This window comes from Lepidochelys kempii, chromosome 10 (assembly GCF_965140285.1).
Source record: "Lepidochelys kempii isolate rLepKem1 chromosome 10, rLepKem1.hap1, whole genome shotgun sequence".
In the NCBI taxonomy this organism is placed as follows: Eukaryota; Metazoa; Chordata; order Testudines; family Cheloniidae; genus Lepidochelys; species Lepidochelys kempii.
This window is the reverse complement of record NC_136389.1, coordinates 78,213,492-78,235,687: the sequence shown is the minus strand read 5'-3', so window position 1 is coordinate 78,235,687 and position 22,196 is coordinate 78,213,492. Positions and strand designations below refer to the sequence as shown.

General features: G+C 39.7%; 1 protein-coding gene across 3 annotated transcripts in view; it reads right to left on the bottom strand.

The window, feature by feature from the left end:
• Nucleotides 1–392: 392 nt before the first annotated feature.
• PDCD7 (programmed cell death 7) overlaps nucleotides 393–22,196 on the bottom strand; it is a 28,307-nt gene continuing 6,503 nt past the window's right edge. The window contains exons 1-7 of one of the 3 annotated variants that reach the window (XM_078854678.1): nucleotides 21,732–21,819; nucleotides 20,544–20,705; nucleotides 12,487–12,641; nucleotides 9,902–10,732; nucleotides 7,715–7,924; nucleotides 2,563–2,664; nucleotides 393–1,205 (exon numbers count right to left, since the gene is read on the bottom strand). In XM_078854678.1, coding sequence (XP_078710804.1) covers nucleotides 1,056–1,205; nucleotides 2,563–2,664; nucleotides 7,715–7,924; nucleotides 9,902–10,732; nucleotides 12,487–12,641; nucleotides 20,544–20,703 — 1,608 coding nt within the window. In that variant the 5' untranslated portion in view covers nucleotides 20,704–20,705; nucleotides 21,732–21,819 and the 3' untranslated portion in view covers nucleotides 393–1,055. Of the gene's footprint in view, nucleotides 1,206–2,562; nucleotides 2,665–7,714; nucleotides 7,925–9,901; nucleotides 10,733–12,486; nucleotides 12,642–19,113; nucleotides 20,706–21,731; nucleotides 21,820–22,196 lie in introns of those variants that run through there. The other 2 variants (XM_078854679.1, XM_073304327.1) reach the window with 2 other exon arrangements.

The following is a 22,196-nucleotide window of genomic DNA, read 5'->3' as shown; positions in this document are numbered from 1 at the left end:
AAGAAAAAAAAAGAAAATATCCCTTGCTCACAAGCAATTACATCTATGACTAATTCAAAGGAAAATCAAATGCTTGAGTTCATCTATGTGACAACATTATCCCTGTAATGTTGCAAAGGGCAGAGAGGTGATTTGGATCAGTTACATTCTTTGTATGTCAGTTACACCAGAAAAAAAGCCTACATCCAAATTTTCCAGATCTCAAAGACTGTGCAAAACTTGATTATTTGAGCCACCACTTCCCACCTTCTGGAATTGTGCTGCTTCTCTGCACTTTCTTCAATTGGACACAGAGCAGAATCTTTCCTTCAGTTCTCTTCCAAATTTCATGAAAATTCCTGTTCATGCAGGGCATACGTCTTGCATAAGCCATATTTCATCTTACTCGATAAACATGATATATTAGTTATCAACAAAATTACAACAGAAGCCTTTGTTCTTCTCTTACACTCAGTTAAATATTGTATTCATTTTACCTTTATCCTTTTAAATGGGAAGCCAATGTTATTAGGCTGAAATCTAGAATTTGGTTACACACTTCAGACAGGAGGACTCATCTCAAGAAAACAGGAACTAATTTTCTGGGGAAATGTCCTGCTTTTATAAAAAAAACAAACAAACAGAAACCTTTTCTGTTGGCTTGTGTTGTGTAAAGTTCACATCTGGCTATATTTGCTGGTATTGTACTGAGGAGGCCATGTTTTGCAAAGCCTTGTAAGCCATGTCCCGGTTTTTGCAGAATTTAAGCCACATGGGGGCTTGGATCCAATTCCATTTTATCCAAAACAGTGAGATAAGATAGTCAAGGTGCGCATGTGGAAAGTGGGGGTACGGAGAAAAGTTTCTGATATAAAGCCACTGCTATGGTACAGTGACAAAGCCACTTGTAATAGATGTTCACAGAAAGTGAGGCGAGAATGAGATGCAACTTTAATGGCTTATTTCTGAGGGGCTATAGTCATGTCTTTCACTAAATTAACAGCCTGCATCTAGAATGAAACTGACACACATGGGTCTATGGTGGTGGTCAGTCTAGAGATGAAAAGATGTCACTGTTACCAGAGATTTGATCCCTGTGTTCGTGTCATCAGCTCTTCAAGTGCCTTATCTCTATGATTCTCACAAAGCAGAAGAACCTCTTTGATTTCAGCTTGCTGGAAACCCATATCCTTAAATTGCACTAAAAGATGCAGGAATTCAGCTGCCTGGGGGGGGAAAAGGAACAAGAAGGAAGTTATTGTATCATTATCGATTCAAGGAGAATTCATTGTAAGGTTTCAGCAGAAGCAGCAGTATGTGAAAGGATGCAATCGATCTATATGATCTAGCAGGATTAATTACATTTAAAGAACAATGTTGAAATCAATGGCACAGAATGTGGATGGTAAAGCCCTGATTCTGAATGCTGCTCCTTACAGGTGAATTCCTGTGCTTAGGCAGGGCCCCAGGGAAGTCAATGAGGCTCCATATACTTGCAGGGGCTGCCCATGCAGAACCAGGAACAGAACAATTTGAAAACCCTGGGCCAAATTCACCACAGATAAAAGTGGACACCTGTCCACTGATTTAATGGAGTGACACCTGCCGGCACCAGTGGTAAATCTGGTCCCATCTCTCTAAAAGAGAGAAAATGTCCTTTTTCTGGACACACGCCATGGATGGAACTGACAAAGAGGCTAGCTTTTAACGGCAGGTAACAACTATTGTTTCTTTATTTCAATACTGTTTGTGATAAAACAGTCACTCACTTCACCAATTCCAAAAGGGGGTCAGTCTGGTTCTAAAGTGGCCCCTATCCAACAGAACGGTGAAATACTCCTAGTTTGGGGGAAAATTATGACTATTATCGAGTAACGAAATAGAATTTCAGTCTATATTAGGAAATAATTACATGAAAAAGATACATCAAATCAGAAAAATATACTAAGCACAAGCTGGTATTTATTTCCCCCCCCCACCCCATACCCTTCATTCTTGCACCAGATCTTTACTGGCCTCAGTATTTTCCACAGCCTCTCATCTGCAACTAAATCAGCAGAAGTGAAAGGTACAATCCTGCATGTTGTGAAATTCGGGGTTCTGCCAGACAGTCCAGACCCGAAGGTAGGTAGTGTTTCTCCTCTTCCGTGCCAGCTTTTCACACTGTTAGGGGCACCTCCCAACACCCTTGGCCAAAAGTGACTTCACACACAGTCACGGTGCCATGGCTCGGCCGTCTGGGGAAAGGAAGGCACAGAGTGGAGAGCCTGCATAGGGGCCTTGGCAACTCATTGTGGAACTAGTAGGTAGATGGGCCACAGGGGAGGCTGGTGCCCAGGCAGTATAGAATTCATCAGTGCAGGGGCTATAGAACCATAGTGTTTCCACTGCAAGGGGCGGGGGCAGTAATGGAGCCATTCACAAATACTCTGCACTCCCTGTGTGAGGCAGAGCTGGATTCCTCAACAGCTCGGTGTAGCCCACAAGGAAAGGGGTTCTGGAGGTCGTGCTGGGAGTTTGATTCAGTCCCACCTCTAATACAAGGCCTAAGCAACATGACTCTTTGCTCTGAAGGCACCTAACCTTCTTCTCCGAGTACTGGAACATTTCCATGGCTTCTTCCACCTGCCCCTCTTCATAGCCCTGTTTCAGCAACCTGTCGCAGGCACTAAGGTAACTGAGAAACTACAACAGAGAGACAACAACAAAGAAACTGAGTTAATATAACCTCAGGGAGAGAGGGTGAGCAGCAATCAAAATCTATTGCCTGTATATGAAATCTTTGATTGAAGGAGTCTGCCTGCCCACCACTCCAAAGCCCTGCAATATGGAGGCTCTGTCTTGGAGGTTGTTCTTATGATTGAGGTGTTACCAGAGCTCCTCGAGGGGATGAGGATCTTATTACCCAGAGCCAGATGTACAGGAAGGAACAAATTGTTCCATCGTGGTGGAAAATCCCTAAAGGCCTCGAGTGCAGCTTTCCTGGTTGAGAGGCTGGGTCCCCTGCTTCGTAAAATTCTGGCCATTGACTTCAGTAGAGCCAGGATTTCAGCCCTGGTGTTGTATGAGGCTTATTTATGCACACATTCCCTCAGGGTGGGCCAGATCTTCAGCTGGTGCAAATCAGGGTAGCCTGAGTAAGCTACACTGATTTATATCAACTAAGGATTTGGCCCTTTACTTAAAAAAAAAAAAAAAGTGTAAAATTGGATGTTTTTCTTAATCAGGCCTAAATTCTTAGGTGCCCAATGGTGCTAACGCTGGACTGTTCAGATTGAATTTGGGATTGGAGAATAGACTAGGATTGTTACAAGAAAAGCATGGAATATAAGTAATTTGCGCATTGTACCATTATCCCACAAGCTGGCAAAAACTGTATATTACAGCCACACTTCAGGAAACTAGGCCTTTTGTCTTTCAGTCTCCATTAAGGTCAGCTGTATTTTTGCACCAGTTTTTAGTAGAGGGAGGATCACAAATTTAAAAAAAGAGATGGGAAAGAGTCAACACAAACTTGTTCCATTCAGTCCATTGCCTAATGTTTTGTTCCTACGAGTTTTCAGTGACTCAAGCAGCAGGACTTTCATCACTTCCCTGGAGAAGATAATCATCTAAGATCTTCCCATTCTCTGGGTGTGGGAAATATGAACAAATGGAGAGACTTCCCCTCCCCCGGGGAATCCAGAAATCTGAACTCTACTTGATGTGGGGGGAAAAAAGTATTTTAAAGTTTGTTTTTTTAAAGACTGTACCATTAAAGAGCTAGGTGGTGCTGAATTCTAACCTGCCATGCTCACAGCGTCACTCCTGATGTTCAAAACTTCAACCCTCTAAGGGCTTGCTCCAGAATTCTGAGCAGAATATGCCCCTCAACCCAATGGAGGCCTGTTAGCTGTCATTACTGAAAGCAAACAGTTATTTTTGGCTTTCCTCATTGTTCTTGGAGTGCTGACAGCACAATTCCCAGTGGTATCTTATAAATACCACATAAGCCATTCACTGCCCAAAAACTTATGTGACAAACAATAAATGAAATATACAACGGTAAAAATAGCCAGGGCCAAATTCACCACTTGATGTAAGCGGGTGCAACTCCATAGACTTCACTTGAAGTTGTGTCTGTTGATGCCAGAGGAGAATTTGACTTATAATCTACAAAGTCTTTACTACTAAAAGAAAACAAGTGGCCCTCCGCCAGACTAACAGCATCAAAGCCAGTAGAAGGATTCACTAAAAGATCATAAAACTTGCTAAATGTCCAAAAAAAAAAAAAAAGCTTTCTAAAGCTAAGAAAAAAATTTGGCCGAATACTCATTTCTCCCGCAGTGCGGTAATGAGGATTAACAAGAACAACCTAAATTCACTTGCTATTATCAAATCAAATATTACAGCCTCTATTTGCTTCCCATTTACGTGAATAACTTGCTGTTTTTATTGGTCTCATGACCTTCCTTCTTAAAAAGCCAGTTCTGTTGACAATATTTCTTTGACCATTAACAGGGACATTGGCTTACAATGTTCACTGCAGAAGCAAACAATTCAGAGAATCTGACATTTTGTGTAAGCATGGTGTGGAATTGTGCAAAACAGGATGATTTCAGCATTATAAAAAAACATCAGTAAGACTAAACAAAAACAGGTTTCTAAATATTGTGACCTATCAACCTTCATGGTACAGTATAGACTAATCTTTTGCCTGTGGAGGTGGAGAAAGAATGTAGCTAGCTTATCCTGGAGGAATGTATTTAGGAACAACAAGTTTTGCATTTGGTTTTCAAGAATATTAATGCACCCACAAAACATTAGACAGGCATGTTCTCCAAAACTAAAACTAAACACATACACAGTTTTAATGCTTGCATCTATCCTAAGCTGTTCTCTCTGGGTTTTTTCCTGTGTCTTATAATAAGGTTAAGGATGGTTATAAACACCAGGTAGCCTCAGTGCGAGCGTCTTATATCAAAGAAAACTTCTCAACAGAGTTTTTATTCTGGCATTATAATCTATGGAACATACTAAGGTACAAACCAATTTTGAAGTTCTTCAGTACACTTGTAGCTTGGTAATTCATCTGTCCCCCTGCCCCCCCTTCATTATGTTACCTGTCATGCTATGCAGAACAATATTTGTTTTTTCATATCAGAGAAAAGCAATGCAATGACTCAAACAAGTTAACAAGCCCATAGCTTACACATTCACTTGAATGTATTCTCAAGATTTCCATTACAAGTTTGTTTGACCTTCACAAAAAAGGCCTTTCTCTCCTAGGCCACCAATTTCTGATGGTTCCACAGGCGGCTGCTTAAAACAGGATGCACTGTACACTGGTTTTAAGTGTCTTGCCAGCCAAATCAGAGAGCAGCCTGTAAGTTCCAGCATCACAGCCAGAGATGAAGCACAGGAATGGCATTGACTGCAAGAATAGGTCGAACCAAAATGGAGAAAAGTGATGGCTTCAAAATGAAGGATGGGGGAAAACCATTATTCTTCCCTGGGAGCAAGCTCTGGACCAAGGGTGGGGAAATCCACTGTTAAAAACTTCCCTAAAGTATTCTGTGTCACCAGAACAATAAGACAGTCAAATAAGTGGAATGACAGCAAAATTTAAAACTGACAGAACTTTTTTACACAATGCATAATCAGCCTGCGGAACTCTCTACTACAACAAAATAGTATAATTGAGGCCAAGAGTTAGAAGAAGTTTTTTTTAAAATGGGCATTTAGGCAGATAATGAGAACAGTTACATTAGAAACAAAAAACATAACAGCAGCCATACTGGGTCAGACCAAAGGTCCATCTAGCCCAGTATCCAACAGTGGCCAATGCCAGGTGCCCCAAAGGGAATGAACAAGGACTATCAAAAAGTTTTGAAGAACTGTTACTTCTGTCAGCCATAAGCCACCCACTAACTGATAGGGGTTAGGAAGAGACTTCCATTATGGGCAGGTTATTCCACAATTGTCCATCCACTTTGGAATTCTTCCATATCCCTCAGAACCATGTGATACTGGTGACTGGTGGAGATAGGATACTGGATTATATGGCCCACTGACTCATTATAGCAATCCCTATCCCTGTATGAGCCTTTTAACCATGTTCTTTTGTCAAAATTGGGGTGAATGTTGCCTCTTTAAGGCTAAAGCTTGAAAAATCTTGCTTTGGGAATCAGGGTAGTTTCTGGCAGATTTACTCAACACCATAAAGAATGCAGTGATTTTTGGCTACCATATGATGTTACTGTCAATCACCCTGCCTGTAGTTGTCAGCACCACACTGCAGCCCAACATGACACTAAGGAGCAATGAATAGTCTTAATTTTTCTTTTCTTTTTAATTTTTGGTGGAAAAATTTTTCCAGCAAGGTCTTTAGCCTAATTTGGTCAGACTTACACCGGTAATTTGAGCCTGGAAGTCTTCATAGCTAACCATTATATTTCATCTGGGCTGTGCCCCTACACAACCAGAGAGGAGAGAGGAAATCATGCTGGTGAAAGAGAGAGACCAGTATAGGGAGCAGAAGGATACAACCACATATTTAGCTAAGGGCTGCACTGGTAACTTTGTGAGAACCTGAGTGCCACAGACAATTTGCATAAAATGGAGCAGATTGCAGCCAACCTCATCTGTAATATGAAGCACTGCCTGCTGGGATGTATAGCCTCTGTGGGCTGTACCCTCCATATTAAAGATGATGGCGGCACCCATGGTCAGGAGCACACTGCATGACTCCATTAACTACATAGGGCATGTAGGCTGCACTTTGCCCACTTCTCTGTATGTGGCTTGTTTTAAGTCTTTGTGAGTAGAATAAATAACATTCACCAATTTGGATTACAGAAATACTTGCATTAAACAGCAGAATTGGTCTGGGAAGGATGATCTAGTGGATAGAGTGCTAGCCGGTCACTTGGGAGACCTAGTTCCAATTCCCTCCTCTGCCACAAAATTCCTGTGTGACGTTCAGCAAGTCACTCTCTAGGCCTCAGATCCCCATCTGTAAAATGGGATAACAGTACTTTCCCGCCTCATAGGGTTGTGAGGATAAATACATTAAAGATTGGCATGTGCTCAGATATTAGTTAGTGCAGAGAGGCATCCACTAAGATAACTATAAGTGATATGTATGCATTGGTGACAAATTAGAATATTTCATGACCCAGTATAATGCCAAGGCATTATTTGTACGTATCCAGTGACTAATCACCATTCTGAAACAAATTCTTTAATTCTGGTGAAAAAGCAAGAAATCTTAGTGGGAATTACACACTCCAGTTCTGACTAGATGAGCCACGGCGATAAATCATATTGATCCAATGACTGAGAAAAAAAAAATCTGTTAGCAAAAATGTTTCCATACCATGAACACAAAAAATCTTCACTTCAAAATAACACTGTGCTTTAGGTCACCGATGTAGGTTTTTGGTTCTATATAATAAATAGAACACTATAAAATAGTAAAACAGCAACTAGTATTACCTATGGGAATGTGGCTGAACATAATGCAAGCCAATTTTATTACTTAAAAACTGAAGATCTAAGGCAAAAATCCTGAATTACTTCAGTTCTTATTAGGACGTATGATAAACTACTACAGTTTCCCAAAAGCAGAACTGGGCGTCTCTTTTAAGACTTGGCTAGTTACCAGATGATATTGCACTAAGAAGCTTCTTACAGGATTGTTCTTTATCAAGTATTTTCCATACCATTTAAGTAAAGCAATACTGGCTCCACTAACCTGACCTAAACTTTGTCTTCCAGTCTTCTGAAGGGCGAGGATTGCTCTGCGTATCGGATAACCCAAGGCTATAACTGGCTCAATAAGGTCACGTTCCTCTTGGCTTAATGCCGAGAGGAGGTCAGCTGTTGAATCTGGATGAGTTCTGTGGGAACTTGGATGTCGCAGAGCCCCAGAAGGGGGTGGAAGACAGGAATAGGGGCTGAGGGACTGAAAAATAAACACAATACTTTATGTTCGCTAATTAAAACACATTCATTTACAAGATACTAGCATTTAGTACTATGTGGAACTATTAAAAGAATACTTTTTCTCCTCTTCTAGAACAACAAGGTAATTGTGGAGGTTCAAAAGCATCATTTTGGCATTTGTCATTTAACATAATTTCATTAGACAGGGCAACCAGAGGAAAATTCCAATAAATGGAACAATTCCCTTCTGGTTCTGTATGAGAGCGTATAAATAAATGATTACAGTACAGGTTAGCTATCATGCATGTGAATTTGTGTGTTATATATCCTGTTCAAACATATTCTAAAGTTAACTTCAAATGACCTTACTGAGATCAAAATTTATGTTTCCAGGGAAACTCTGAACAGACCGAGATGACAATGTCTGCACACTGGAAATTTGGGAAAACTTTAAGCTGTGCACTCTAAAAATAAAAACAAACAAAAGAACCCAATCTAGTTATTACGTGGGGACAGCTACAACAATTTGTCCACAGGCTCTCCCTTCAAATGAGACTAGACTTAATTAAGTCTAGGCATGGATTCAAATACAGATCAAAGGATGCTGATATGGTAAACTGATCACATCCAGCTTCTAATTCTCAGGGAATCCTGTTCCTAACTCCAATAAGCTCTTTACTTGTCGTTGGTTGGCCAAGCAGGAAATTATTATATCATCAATGAGATGATAGCCAGGTGGCGAAGACTTAAAAAAAGTGACCGTCTAAACACTTGATCTCCTATTTAAGAGTGTGTTGTGTGTATAAAGATATAAAACCATAAGCAAGAGAGAAAGACAAAGCCATCTGAGATCCTAGAAAATGTCTCATGCTGAGAAGTGCTCACCCCGTTTAGGGGCTTACGGAATACAGTATGATGTATGATAGCTGAATAGATTGGGATGATGGATAAGTAATTAAATTTAACAATGGTTTAGTTTACAAGAGTACGCATAGGCATATAACCACCCCATAATTACTCTCTCTAAATCTCATGCAAGTAAATATAACTTGAGGTTGCCTTTCATTTATTTGGTCACTGTACCTGTGGCTTTTAAGTAACAAAAGTCTGACATCTCTCAAGTAGTTATGATAGAATTTGAAAATTTAAGATGACAGAAACTGCAACATTCATTCTGTCATTTTGTGGTACTTACTCTATGCTGACATGATCAGACATTATAATGTAACTATGGAACTAGTTCATAATTATTTCTTTCCTGTTTAGACTTTTTAAAAGTGAATTTTGTGCAAGTAAGAGGTGCCAGAATTGGCAGCAGTGAAAGTTGAGGTCTTTCTACCAACGAAACAGGGACAAAAGAGACAGTTATAGTGTAGTACTTCCACCCTGAGCTGCACCTTAGGGGTGAGAAAGTAGTTTAGTCTTCATGTTCATTCAATCCATGGCATCCCTTCTGAGACTGCCAAAAGAGCGAACTGAGGAGGCAGCTGTGTGTGGGATACAACAAGAGATGGTTGCGAAATGTATTTTATTTCCTGCCAAAAATGTCAAAGAAACAAAAATTGTTTACAGTTTCAGGTTTTCATTGAAAACCAAAAAAAATTTCCGTTGTTGAAAACTGTTTTTTCATTGCCAGTTGGCAATAATCAAAATGGTTGTAGTTCTTTGATGAAAATGGAAACCGTCTCACAAAAATGTCACCCAAAAGGCATTTTTTTCATTGAAAAAAATTTTCAGCAAAAAGTTTAGACCAGCTCTGGTGAAAGCCTGTCCCCCAACCACTACTCAACTTTCCTCAATTAATTTTTTCAGTGTTTTCAGCCTCAACATATAACGAAGGCCAAATGCTTATGATTTCCTCAGCTCCTAAGTTTGGGAAATACTGCTATATAGCTTGCATTGTCCTCTTTCTCTCTCACACCACTTTACATGGGGCTGTGTGACTACTATCGGTAGCACTGACAAAGGTACACGGTATCAAAAAGCCGTATCTTACCGCAACTGTGGGTTTATGGTTTCTTATTGGAGGTATTGATCTAGCAGCAGAAGTTGTCCTGGGACTACAGCAAGGGGTAGGTGGAGGTGTTGGGGTTAAAGTTCCCATCAAGGATACATCCGAGGCAGGTCCGTATCTAAGATTTCTGCTACTTCGAGAGCGCTGGTAGAGAGAAACCGGTCTTGGAGCCAGTTTCCTTTCAACAGATGCTCTATTTAAAGGATGCACTAAAGCAGCTAACTTCTTTTTGGCTTCTTCCAACTCATTCTTCATATTATTAAATAAAATCATGGATCTTCTCTGCTTGATCAGATTTGCGGTAACTGGCTCATGGCAGCAGTTTTCAGAAGGTGGATCTAACAATACCGGAGAAGTCCTTGGTCTAAACTGGTGAACTCTGGAATGCTGAGGCATGGCGCTTTCAACAAATTTGTTATCCAAAATGTTTTCTTCTTCTTTGTTGCTTTCTTCACCAGTAGTTGAGGAATACTCATCGTCCTCAGAATACTCATTCTCTTCAGAGTACCAGTCCTCACTTTCCGTCTCAGATGGGGCACCTCTGGCTGTGGAAGGGCCATATTTCACATCAGCAGCACTTAGGCTTACACATCTCCGAACAGAGGTTGTGTGTGTCACACCATCCTTTGCTTTCCCATCAGCTCTCTCCTCGTTCTGTGTATTGATGACATAGTTTTCTTTAGGATCAACCAAAAGCAGCCAGCAAGGTGGAGCTGTTGGCACAGCACCAGTAGTAACTCCATACCAAGGAGTTTCTTGCCCAGAAGCAGCCTCAATCCAGTAAAGCACCTTTCTTTCTAATGAGAAATCATGCTGTAAAATAGCAGTAAGCAGAATAATTCAGTATTTAAAAAAAATAACCTGATGTGATGTCAGTTAAAAGACTTTTATGGGTTCAAACCTTCACTCTTACTCACCTGAGTAATGCTTAGAATAGAACTAATTGCAAGATTAAGGGGTGCAGGACTGGACACAATGGGCCACATCCTCTGCTGGTGTAAATCAGCAGAGCTCCATCTCAGGCAAGGGAGTTATGCCAATATCCACAGTCTGCCCCAGTATCTGTAATCCTGAACATAGACCTGTATCCGCCTCTCAGAAATAATTACATCCAACTCAAATAAATTCACACTGGAACTTCGGGGTTTTTTTTTTTAATCTTTGAGTAATGCTTAGAAACCAAATAGCTTCCAGAGTTGAGCTCACAATCAAAACCTTATGCTTTGTTTTAAGTATTTATCACCTACAGTACTGGGGAAGGGGAAACACAGAACTGTGGACTGAGGGTGTTGGCATAGAAGTAGAAGAGGTACTATTTTCATATACTTTGTTTTAAAATGTAAATATATTTGTGATGTAAGTCTAAAGACCTGATTGAACAAATAAATCTTATATCATGCCCTGGAGCTCGCCAGACTAGAACTCTCATGGGCTGTCAGACCACAAGTTCTGTTATTACCACTTACATACAATTAGGCCCAGTACTTGCTAGAGTTACGACTGGAGATGGACCTGAACCAAATCCCCAGAGCGAAAACACACCAAACTTTGAGGAAAGATTTTTAGATCCAATCTTGCAGCTTTTATCAAATTCAAGTGAAGAATAATATTGTTTTTTTCCAAAGTAAAATATGAAGGTCAGAATTTGAGAGAAGGAGGCAACTGGTATGCCTGTGCAAACACAAACGTGAAAATCAGGAGACTGCACACCTCTCAGCCGTCAATTACCAGTTTTACACATGGTGCATAAGGCACAGATGCAGCAATCTCCTTCAAAAAACTATTCTTAGCATATTGGAGATATTTAAAATAGGGAGCAAAGCAGAGCTGAGCAACAATGAACTAGTGAAGAAGTGCGATGTGGTTTTTAAAACTTTGCAGCTCCTCCAGGCAAGAGTAAACAGCATCAATCTCTGTTACGAAGAGTCCTACATAAGACAGGCTTGCCAAGAATAAAGTGCAATGACTCCGCCTATTGGTGAGAACTTGTGGGACATCTCTGAAACCAAAGCAGTTCTTTTTACAAAGAGGACTCCAATTAAAATCCTGTCCATCCTATGGTTGAAACTGTGCTAGCAACAACTGTAACCTAGGAAATCTGCCCTAGTGGGTTCTGGAATAACCACCACCAAAACGATAGTGATAAAAAAGTACTACAGCCAGCCAATGGGGAAAATCCACAGTAGTTTCCTATGACGGACAAAACTGTTCTAGCAATCAATGTGTGCATTTAAACACAATGTTCAACTGTAATGTGAACAGGGTCTAAGTCTGTCAGAATACACCACACTGCAGCATATGTCCTAGCCAGAGTGGGTAGTTTTGGCTGGCCAAAATTCCCTTTCAGGTCCTGGGGCACAGGCCAAAGCAGGATCTGGGCTTTGCCCTACCAATCTTTGGCCTTGTATGAGACTGCAAAAACAGGTGTCTGTTTAGTCCAGGAAAGAAATATTTCAAGGATTTTTTTTCCTTTTCAGTGGGAAAAAAATATTAAGCTACTCTTAATATCATGGATATTAATATGAGATCAAAATTAACAAAGGCTCTAAGAACAGAGACTAACCTACCAGTGTGCACATTAGGATCTCAGTGCAGTCAGGAATATCAAAGTCGGCTAAACTGATTAAGTTGGTGCCTTCCGCAGAGTCATCTTCAAAGCTCTTGGACATTTTAAAAGGTATGTCATCCAGACAGCTCATATTGTCTCTTGATATTTTGCAATCTAACAGAAAATGAGTGAATAAAAAGAAGTCTCAGTAAATTTAATGTGAAACAGTAGGGTAATAGCATTTCACATGCCCCATCCTTAAAAAGACATGAAAGGAGAGGCAAAGTAGATATATTTTAATGACTGTGAATAAAAATAATTTAGCTTTTGAACATAGTTTAGAGAGAAGTGAAAAGCACTATATGCTGCCGATTCTGGTAAAGTAGAAGAGCAGTGTCCACTATGAATAACACTGAAAATCTTAAGAACTGTATTTGGTGTCAGATACTAGAAATATTTACATAAAGGACTAAACTTTATTATTAGATGAAGGAATTTGCGATGTACACAGAATAGGGGCCAAATCTCAAGGGTTCAGGTTTTGGATGATAGAAACTGTTGCAGAACCCAAATGTGATTCATATTGAATGAACGTGTGAACACAGTTTCTTCACTTCACTCACAGAACTCAGACTGTTGATCTTACGCCCTGTAATTTTGCTGCACATGTGGACATGCCTGACCTATGACCCACACATGGTCAATGCTCAACTCTACATTAGTGACATACTGTTCTTGTGTGGAATCAGGTCTGTCCACTCACACACACACACACACACACACACACACACACACACACCCCTTATGCTCGCTGAGGAATGGACAACTAAGCTCTTGCCATGGATAATTAAAGGAGACAAAAAGAAAAGGAGTACTTGTGGCACCTTAGAGACTAACCAATTTATTTGGAGCATAAGCTTTCGTGAGCTACAGCTCACTTCATCGGATGCATACTGTGGAAAGTATAAAAGATCTTTTTATACACACAAAGCATAAAAAATGGGTGTTTACCACTACAAAAGGTTCTCTCTCCCCCCCAGGTGCCACAAGTACTCCTTTTCTTTTTGCGAATACAGACTAACACGGCTGTTACTCTAAAGGAGACAGGTTTTTTTCCATTTGCCAGTTTGCATTCTGCTAAACAGACTAAGTTCCAACGCAGTGCACATCTATACACATCCAGAACGTGCCTGGAGCCAGCTGATCTACCTTCTTGGCCCTATATTTCTAACCTCAAAAGAAGTTCTTATGAAGAACCAGCATGCAATTATTCTTTTATCCTCTTTCCAGAGAAGAGCCTGTAACTGCAACTCATTTGATCATTTGCATATGTGAACTTTCAGTTTGTTAGTTTAAATGGCTTTCCAAATCTTTGACAGCCAACAGTCCTCTCTTCTATCCACTGATCAAGTGTTCTTTTTTGATACCTATGGTAAGTGATAACTTGAACAGGTGGCATATAGTCACTAAAAGTCACCTAGACTTCAGCTGCACTTGCAGCATGATCAAGACTCATTCATTCTCCACTTCCATCCGCCACTATGTTCAAGCTTAATTCCCCACATATTTTCAGTACTCTCCATCCACTTCTCTTTCTTCGTCCCCTCACTATTCCCAGTCTATTCTCAACTGCCACATACCTCCTCACGTCATCCATCCATCCACCCACCCACCCACCCTTCTTCCTTCCATTCCCTCTCCCAACCAGAAAGCGGAGAACAGGGAAGGAACCAACTGGCAGTTCTTCTGGAGATGCAGGCTAAAATGGCATCTCAGGAAGCCACTGCTCAGCCTCTCCACCCTTTATGCAGTTTAAGGATGACCCTGGGTTGTGGGGAGGGGTAGGCAGTTTCAACCATGGACTGGTAGCCAGTGGCCAGGGAACAGTAGAGTGGAAGCACAAATAGATGTCCTCCTAGCCCAGTTGACATGACCCAGCAGCAAGGTCAGAGCTCCGCAGCACAATCCAAAGGGCTTCCCCGCACATGGTTGTCCCACTAGGGGTTTAAAGAGCAGGTGGAAGGTGACTGCTGAGATGGCACTGGGGCATCTTAACCGACGCACACAAATCCAGATGAGATTACTGGAAAGAGGAGAGAATTGCTGACATTACTATTGGGCGCACACGCATCCCTTTCTCCAGCTATGCCTCATGGGGAGAAACGCCCGCCCCTGACTCAAATGTAGCACACTCACATTTATTCCTATGAGTTATTTAAATTTAAAAAAAGCAGAATAATGAGGGTCAGCCCATACAGTTTATTTCTACGTGATTTAAAATCTCTCTCTGCCATACCGGTCATTTTTTGGAGCCCTTCATTTGGGAGGTTTTGCCCACATTGTTTTCCAGACCTTGCTATTGTGAGGGCTGAGATAACAACCACACTTCTTGTTAGAGGGATGTTGCTATTATATTATCTAGATAAACTTTACAAAGAAATCAAATAATGTTTAGTGTGGTAAAGGTTTTTTGGGGTTGGAATGGCAGGGAGAGAAGGGCGGAATCTGGTGAACTGGGATTAGTGGCATGGAAAGTATTCCTACAATAGTGCCAATAGATTTAGGCTATGAATGACTCAGTTAAGTGAAAAATAAAGATTCTGTTGCATAGGCAGATGAAGAATCCCAGTTCCCTAATGTCTTATCTATGATGGGCTGATAACGTTTTGCATAACGTTAACTGGCAAGTCTTGATAGCAAGACTTCTAACAAGACTAGGAATCTAAAGTCTGTACTTATTACAAAAAAAATCCCTACACAGCAATTGCTTATAATCTTTCTGAAAAAATAAAAAGTAGCTGGAATCATGTCAATTTTCACAAAACTGTTCTGCCCATAATTTTTCCAAATAAGAGGGAGGGTTTATTCATTAGTAAGGATAAGTACATCAAAAAAGAAGCAGAATTTATACAAAGAGGACATAGCAGCACCTATGAACAATGTGGATCTCACAAAGAAGAGGCACCTAATCAACTCACAGCCAGACTTCCATTCGTTAGGAAACAAATTTAAATACTGCTGTTACTAGACTAAAATATCAATGTTCCTATGCATAATTCCTAGGTGCAACTGACCTAATTAACATACCCAGTTTATATTAACATTACAGAAGGGTTGTTATTTGGATCGTTAATACAAGGATTATGTGCATCCAGGGCTGTAGTTGTAGCCAGATGGACAGTAACCAGCTTTGCAATGCTACACGTGTATTTTCATTAATACATTTCACGTGCAACAAGTTGGAATCCTACACAGGCATAGACCATCTGCTCCATACTTAAAAGAGGTTCAGCATAAGCTACAGCTTGCGTAAGTGTCACAGAAAAACAGAGCCAAACTGTATCTGAAAAGAAATGATTGTGAAACATTGCTCTTTCAGTTACCAGGACTACATATACTTAAGAGTCCACACTTATGTAGTCCACACTTATGTAATATTATGTTAATATTATCTTGCAGACATTGCATACTGCAGGAAGAGAAGGATGTTCCTGTAGGGTTAAATAATGAACAGTCTCTCTCTCAAAATAGGTGCAACTTCCATTATTGTCAATGGCAGTCAGGTATGTATATGGGAAAAAAAGGACATTTTGTTACCTTTTCCTAAAGAAAGATTTTTAAAAGTCACTTTTATGGATTAAATGAAGAGAGTTAATGCAATCCCTAAAGCCACTGTGAACATAACAATTGGTGTTCTGACATCTGTCTGAAATATTTGCTATCCTGGATTTGCCAAAACATGGGCTTGTCTATACACAAAAGTTAATCCACTTTAACTATAGTTAAAGCAGTACAATCCCCTTGTATCATACAGTCATACTCATATAAAAGTGCTTTATACCAGTATGGCCATTCCCATACAAGGAGAATGAAATATACTGGTGGAACTGTATTCATAGCAGGAGTTGTACTGGTATCACTATTTTGATTAAACCCCTTCCCCCATTAAATAATTATACTGGTACAAAACCTGTGCGTACATCAGACCTAAGAAGTGGTGACTACTAGAGACACACTAGATAATGGTCTGTCAGTACTACAAATATTTTCAGAGGTTCATAGCTTAGATTATAATGCCAAATGGACCATTATGATATACTATAAAAAATATATATATAACTGAGGCTTCCACTTTTAAGATTACAGGGAAGCCTGCCTGCCTAAAAAATAAAAGCAGAGTTACCAGTAAATACTAATTTATACCAAAACACACTTGTAACAAGGATTCTGAACTCATTCATCCAGTGACATCTTCACATCACTCTTAGTCAGTTTCACACTAGAGGATCCAGGTTGACAGATTAATTAATACACATCAAGTCAATTAAAAAAAGATGACACTTAGTACAGGAGTGGACAGAATGTCTTACAACTATACAAAATTGAAATTGTATTGCGACCAAACATGGAATTGGAGCCAAAGGAGCCATGAAAATTTATGATCAACCTTCTTTTGAGCCACAGTATTTTTCTAAACCTCACAAGGTAGCAGGAAAATGCCTTTCTGGACTCAGCTCAGTTCATAGGTTTCATCAGATGAGTGTTTATTTGAAGACATTCTTTTAGAATCAAACCACAAACTTGGATATAATAGTTACTAAGTGGCACAATATTTTAAGAGTTCCTCTTCAGTTGTTAGCTCAAACATCAAAACACGTGTTCTTCATTTGAAAAATCAAAATATTTTAACAAGGAAAAGGAACAGACGTCTATATGAACTATATTAAAACTACATAACTGGAGTATATTTTGCTCTATAGTATATCAACTGGCATTTTAAATTTTATGTTTATAAACAAGATAGAAGTATAAAGTTATGCGTACCTTAAAAAGAAATCATGCAGCTTTTCCCATGAAGTAGAGAAACTTGCGCTGTTTTACATACGCTAGCTGTTTATCCACTGCTCAATTCTTTAAATGCTTGCACACACAAAGTCAGGTGTCTGAGTTACGTTTCTACAATTTTAGATTATAGCTGTCTAATCAGTTAGCCTGCATCACATATCCTCTGACACAATAAGGAGCCTAACCACTTATGCTGAACATCCTCTGGTCACTCATTACCTTTTATAATTTGAGGGTGCTGCTGCCACTGTTTTTATAGAACTGAAGTTTTGTTTTAGAGCAGAGGTTCTCGAACTGTGGTCCGTGAGCTCCACTCAGGTCGTCCGCGGATAATTCCCTCTAAGGTGTACGCCTGGATGGCTGCACACAAGAGAACAAAGGGCCACCCACCTAATTAGTGGAGCTGCGCAGGCGTGGCTCCGCTAATTAGGTGCATGGACCCTGGAGAAGACACACATATAAGGTGAGGGGGTGGCCTTGGGAGGAACAGGGGGGAACAGGGGGTAGGTGTGAGGGAGCAGTGGAGTTAGAAGAGGGGGTGGGGGGAATTTGAGATGTGCAGGGCTGCGGTGGCCAGAGAAAGAGGTGACTTTCCCAGCTCCAGAGCTGTGGCTGCCAGGGAGAGATGGCCCTCCTTCCCAGCCTCAGCTCTGTAGCGGGGGAGAGATCCCCCCTCCTTCCCAGCCCTAGCTCAGGGGCTGCTGCGGTGGGGAAGAGAGGGCACATCCATTGCATTAGAAAGGTGAGACTATGAGTTGTGTGCTTTTATTTGTAGAACAAAAAAAAAAATTAGATTTTTTTTTTAATATAGTGCTTTTATCCAAAGTGCTTTACAATAGTTAGCTAACGGTACAAACATTTGGAAAGATCATTAAGTGGTCCGCCGAGACCCTCAGCAATTTTCAAGTGGTCCGCAAAAAAAAAAAAGTTTGAGAACCACTGTTTCAGAGCAAATACAATTCTAGGGTAAAGATTTCCTGTGTAACAGGAAGCTATAAAGAGCCAATTTTTTCCCCCCTTTTGTAAACCAGAAACCCTGGCATTCCCTTTAATTACTTTATGATATATATCATCATATGGTGTTTAAGGTAATACACATGGAAGCAACAATTGCTGCATTCTCTCTGGCAAAAAAGTCACACTCTCATTTTAACCCTTTCAAGTAAGTAATTCTCAGTGTGCCCATACTGACAGATCTCAACTCTGGGCACAAGTTTCAGTTAAAAATTATGAACATTTACTTGTAAAGCCACAACATAAATGATGTTGAATATGCCACTATATTTTAGTCAACCATATGCTGATTTCCTGATGCAGTTTTAGGGTGAAATGAATTTCATCACATGGAGTCTGAGTAGATACTTTCTATACAGTTGATGTAAGTGAGTTGGAAAGGTTAAATCCACTCCCTCGCGTTGGGGCCAAGATACAGGGTTGAAGCCTATGGGCTGGAATAGCAACTGCAACTCCGAATCACTTGCATAGATCTGGTACGTAGAACTAGAACCTGCATAAACACGGATCCCATTCCATGCCCCCATCACTGTCCTATATATTGGCCTGTACACAAAACAGCTGCAAAACAGAACCTTCTGTAGTGCTTAGGGAAAAGAGCTGTGGAGGTTTGCCTGTATGGCTACTCTGCCAGCAGCCCTCCCCATACTATGGAGATTAAGTGATGCAAAGGCTTGTGCTGGTCCTCTGGTCCATGGAAAATTTCCCCCTCAGAGAACAGGTATTTATGACAGTTTCCATTATTTTTTATTTCTTTAAAGTATAAAATGCACTTACAAAATGAGAGTTGTATTTTTGATCAAATTATATTTTACAAATAGTATCTACTTACAAAGAAAGCAAGTAACTAGCAAGAACAATTACAATAAATTAGACTTCAGCTTTTATTACATTTTTTTTTCTAGTAGGCTTATTTATCAAGCTATATACAGTCACATGGCTAGTCTACCTTTTTGAGCATGATGGTACAATTATGGATTGTCAAGATACTTATATTAGCACCATACCCAAATACAATGTCAATGGAACAGGTATCACATGAATATTAGGCTCGAGTGTCTAGTCTATAGGAGATTGAGCACATACAAAATTTCAGGTTTTATAAGCAAAGCGTCTCTTGGACACAGTGCAACACATGACTATCCAGAGGGGGAAAGACCTTTTCATTCTTATAAAAAACCTGAAAACAAGACTTTAAGCCCTTCATTAAGCAAAAATAACTGATTTTGAACAGGAGACAATCAAAGAGCTAGATTTTTAAAGCTGCATGCATTATTACTGCATGTATAATGCCCAAAAGCTGGCTACTAACCTGCCTGAAAGAAAGAGGCCATCTGTGGAGCTCACACTTTTTATTTGGGAAAATAATCTTAAATTTGTGAGCTACGTTTGATGTATAATGGCTAAACGGCATATCAATTCAAGTAATACTTAGCATTTTAAACTCACTATACAACATTAATCCTTGTGAGGTAGGAAATTATTCATAATTTTGCAGTTTGCTTAAATAGACAAAAAGAGCTTATTGACTGCCAAAGGCCACAAAGCAAGCCAGTGGCAGAGTGAAGACTAGAACTCAGGTTGACCACAGTGACTCTTAGAAATGTCTACACTTCTATAATTATGTGGTGTTGACTGTTTGTTTGTTTTTTGTTTTAAAAAGAGATCTGGAACTTCAGGGTCAAACCTTAGATCGAGAGTGTTCACTGACTTTGATACTACTTTTGGAATAGAAATTTGTTTCAACACTAGTTTTCTATGGAAATTCACCTCTTTTGGCGATAGTCATTCACTATCTCTACAACCAGAAGAGTTCAGAGAGAAGAGATGACTGCTGAACTGAAAGCTTACATGCTAGGGAAACAGCTAAATCTGATGTCCAACGTGAGCATTTTGATTGCACACACATGCTCTGCAAAAGTATCAGCCCACTTACAATGCCCTCAAATTGTAAACAAACTCACTCAAATCCAAAGGCTAGTTAAATAAAGGCCCATAACAGAACTGTAATTCTATAGCACCACAACATTAACAACAAACATGGCTTATACTATCTTTTACACTTGGATATTTATCTGTTAATCCAGGAGGTGGAAAACATTTTTCCCTTATTGTTTTTCTTCACGAAATTCCAACTCCAGTATCTTGCCACATGCTTTACAATTAAAAAAATGAAGTGGTGGTGTAGATTTCAAGGAAAACTTGGGACCTACCTACCTATATGTGAAATTCCTACCACTTCAGACTGACTTCTTATAAAATTATCTAACAGCAGTGGCCCAGGTGTCACTGGTAGGGAGACTTGGAAGGACCCAGCCTGGAGGGATGCAGCTTCCTTCAGGATGATCAGCTGGTACCAGATACTGATCCCATTCATGCCTTTAATAGAAAAAAAAGATTAAGATAGGCATTTGTTCTGTTCCATCTCACACACCTTAATAAAATACATTCACATACATGTTCTTTTTTCATACTGTTTCATATACAAACACATTATAAAATGTACTTCTGAATTACATCTTCAAAGCAAAAACTTGAAGATACATTTTTAAACCAACACGAAATGAGCATGAGTGAGCATGCAAGTTTCTAGCAATTATATATGGAGATTCACTACACTTTATGCTGAAGCCTACAGCATATTTAAAGAGTCAAAAGCATAATGTTCCTGAATTAAATTTAAATGACATCAATATATATTTTTTTTAAATCACGTACTTTACCCTAGTAAGTATGCTGCCTTCATTTTATAGGTTGCACCATTATACACAGTTATACAGTAGTTTAGGATCAGGAGGAGGACACGGACCCTTCATTTCCACACTGGTTTTATGGCAGCTTGGATATTGCAAGTCTATGCACTTTATAAAATGTAAAGTTTGTAAAACTTAATTTTAAACTTCCTATGAGAAGGTAAGCATGCTCCCATGTAAAAGCAGGTCAAGTGTTCCAGGAAGATTCACAAGGTTTTTTTGTGTGCAGAGGGCAGTAATATTGTTGACTTGAAAACGAGGTTTTTAGCAACCACAAGTGCGTTGGTGTGATTATATATTATGATTGTAGTGAGCTAGTGCTTTGAAATTAATATTGGGTGTGAAAGTTGCCTTAATTTATTATTTGTTTGCTTTTTAATGTTCAGGGTGTTGTGAGGAAATATATTTCAGCAATTATAACTATGTTAATGAAGTTTTTTGGGTGGGAATACATTTATGTTAGCTGAAAACGGAGTTAGGCAAACAGAGCTGCCAATTTTATAATCAAAGTCATCTGATGAGAATTCATGGTATAAACTTTATACTCTGGTGGGCAATGAAACAACAGACGATGTAATTTTATCTTCACAAATCTCTACATGACAGACTACCACCTCATTACCACTAATAAACTAAAGATGTTTGCTCTTACCTTATCTGGATAAGGGCTGGTACAGAATGCTCAGCTTGTAAATAATATTGTCTAAAGGGTTGCAGTAGATGATTAAGAGGAAACTCATCTGTTAAAACACATACATAAGAAAACTGTTCAACAAGATATGACCTTCAATATTAAAAAGTGTTAGGATCCTTAAAGGTGCCATATCACACTTGTCACGCCGTGATTACTGTTTAAAGTTATTTGCTAATTAATATATTCTTGTTACAAAAAGTATTATGGGATTTCTGATGCCTACAAGTGGTTAGGACTTTCTCCACTCTTACAAAAGACAATACTTCCAGTAGCAACCTCCCTCCCTCGGAACACACTGGTATTGGGGCTGTACTAAAAGGAGTAATGACACCTGCTGAATCACCAATACTAACGTATCAACATGTTGTGGGACATCTTCCATTTAAATACCAAATTCAGACTAATCCTGCTTGGCTTGTAAGG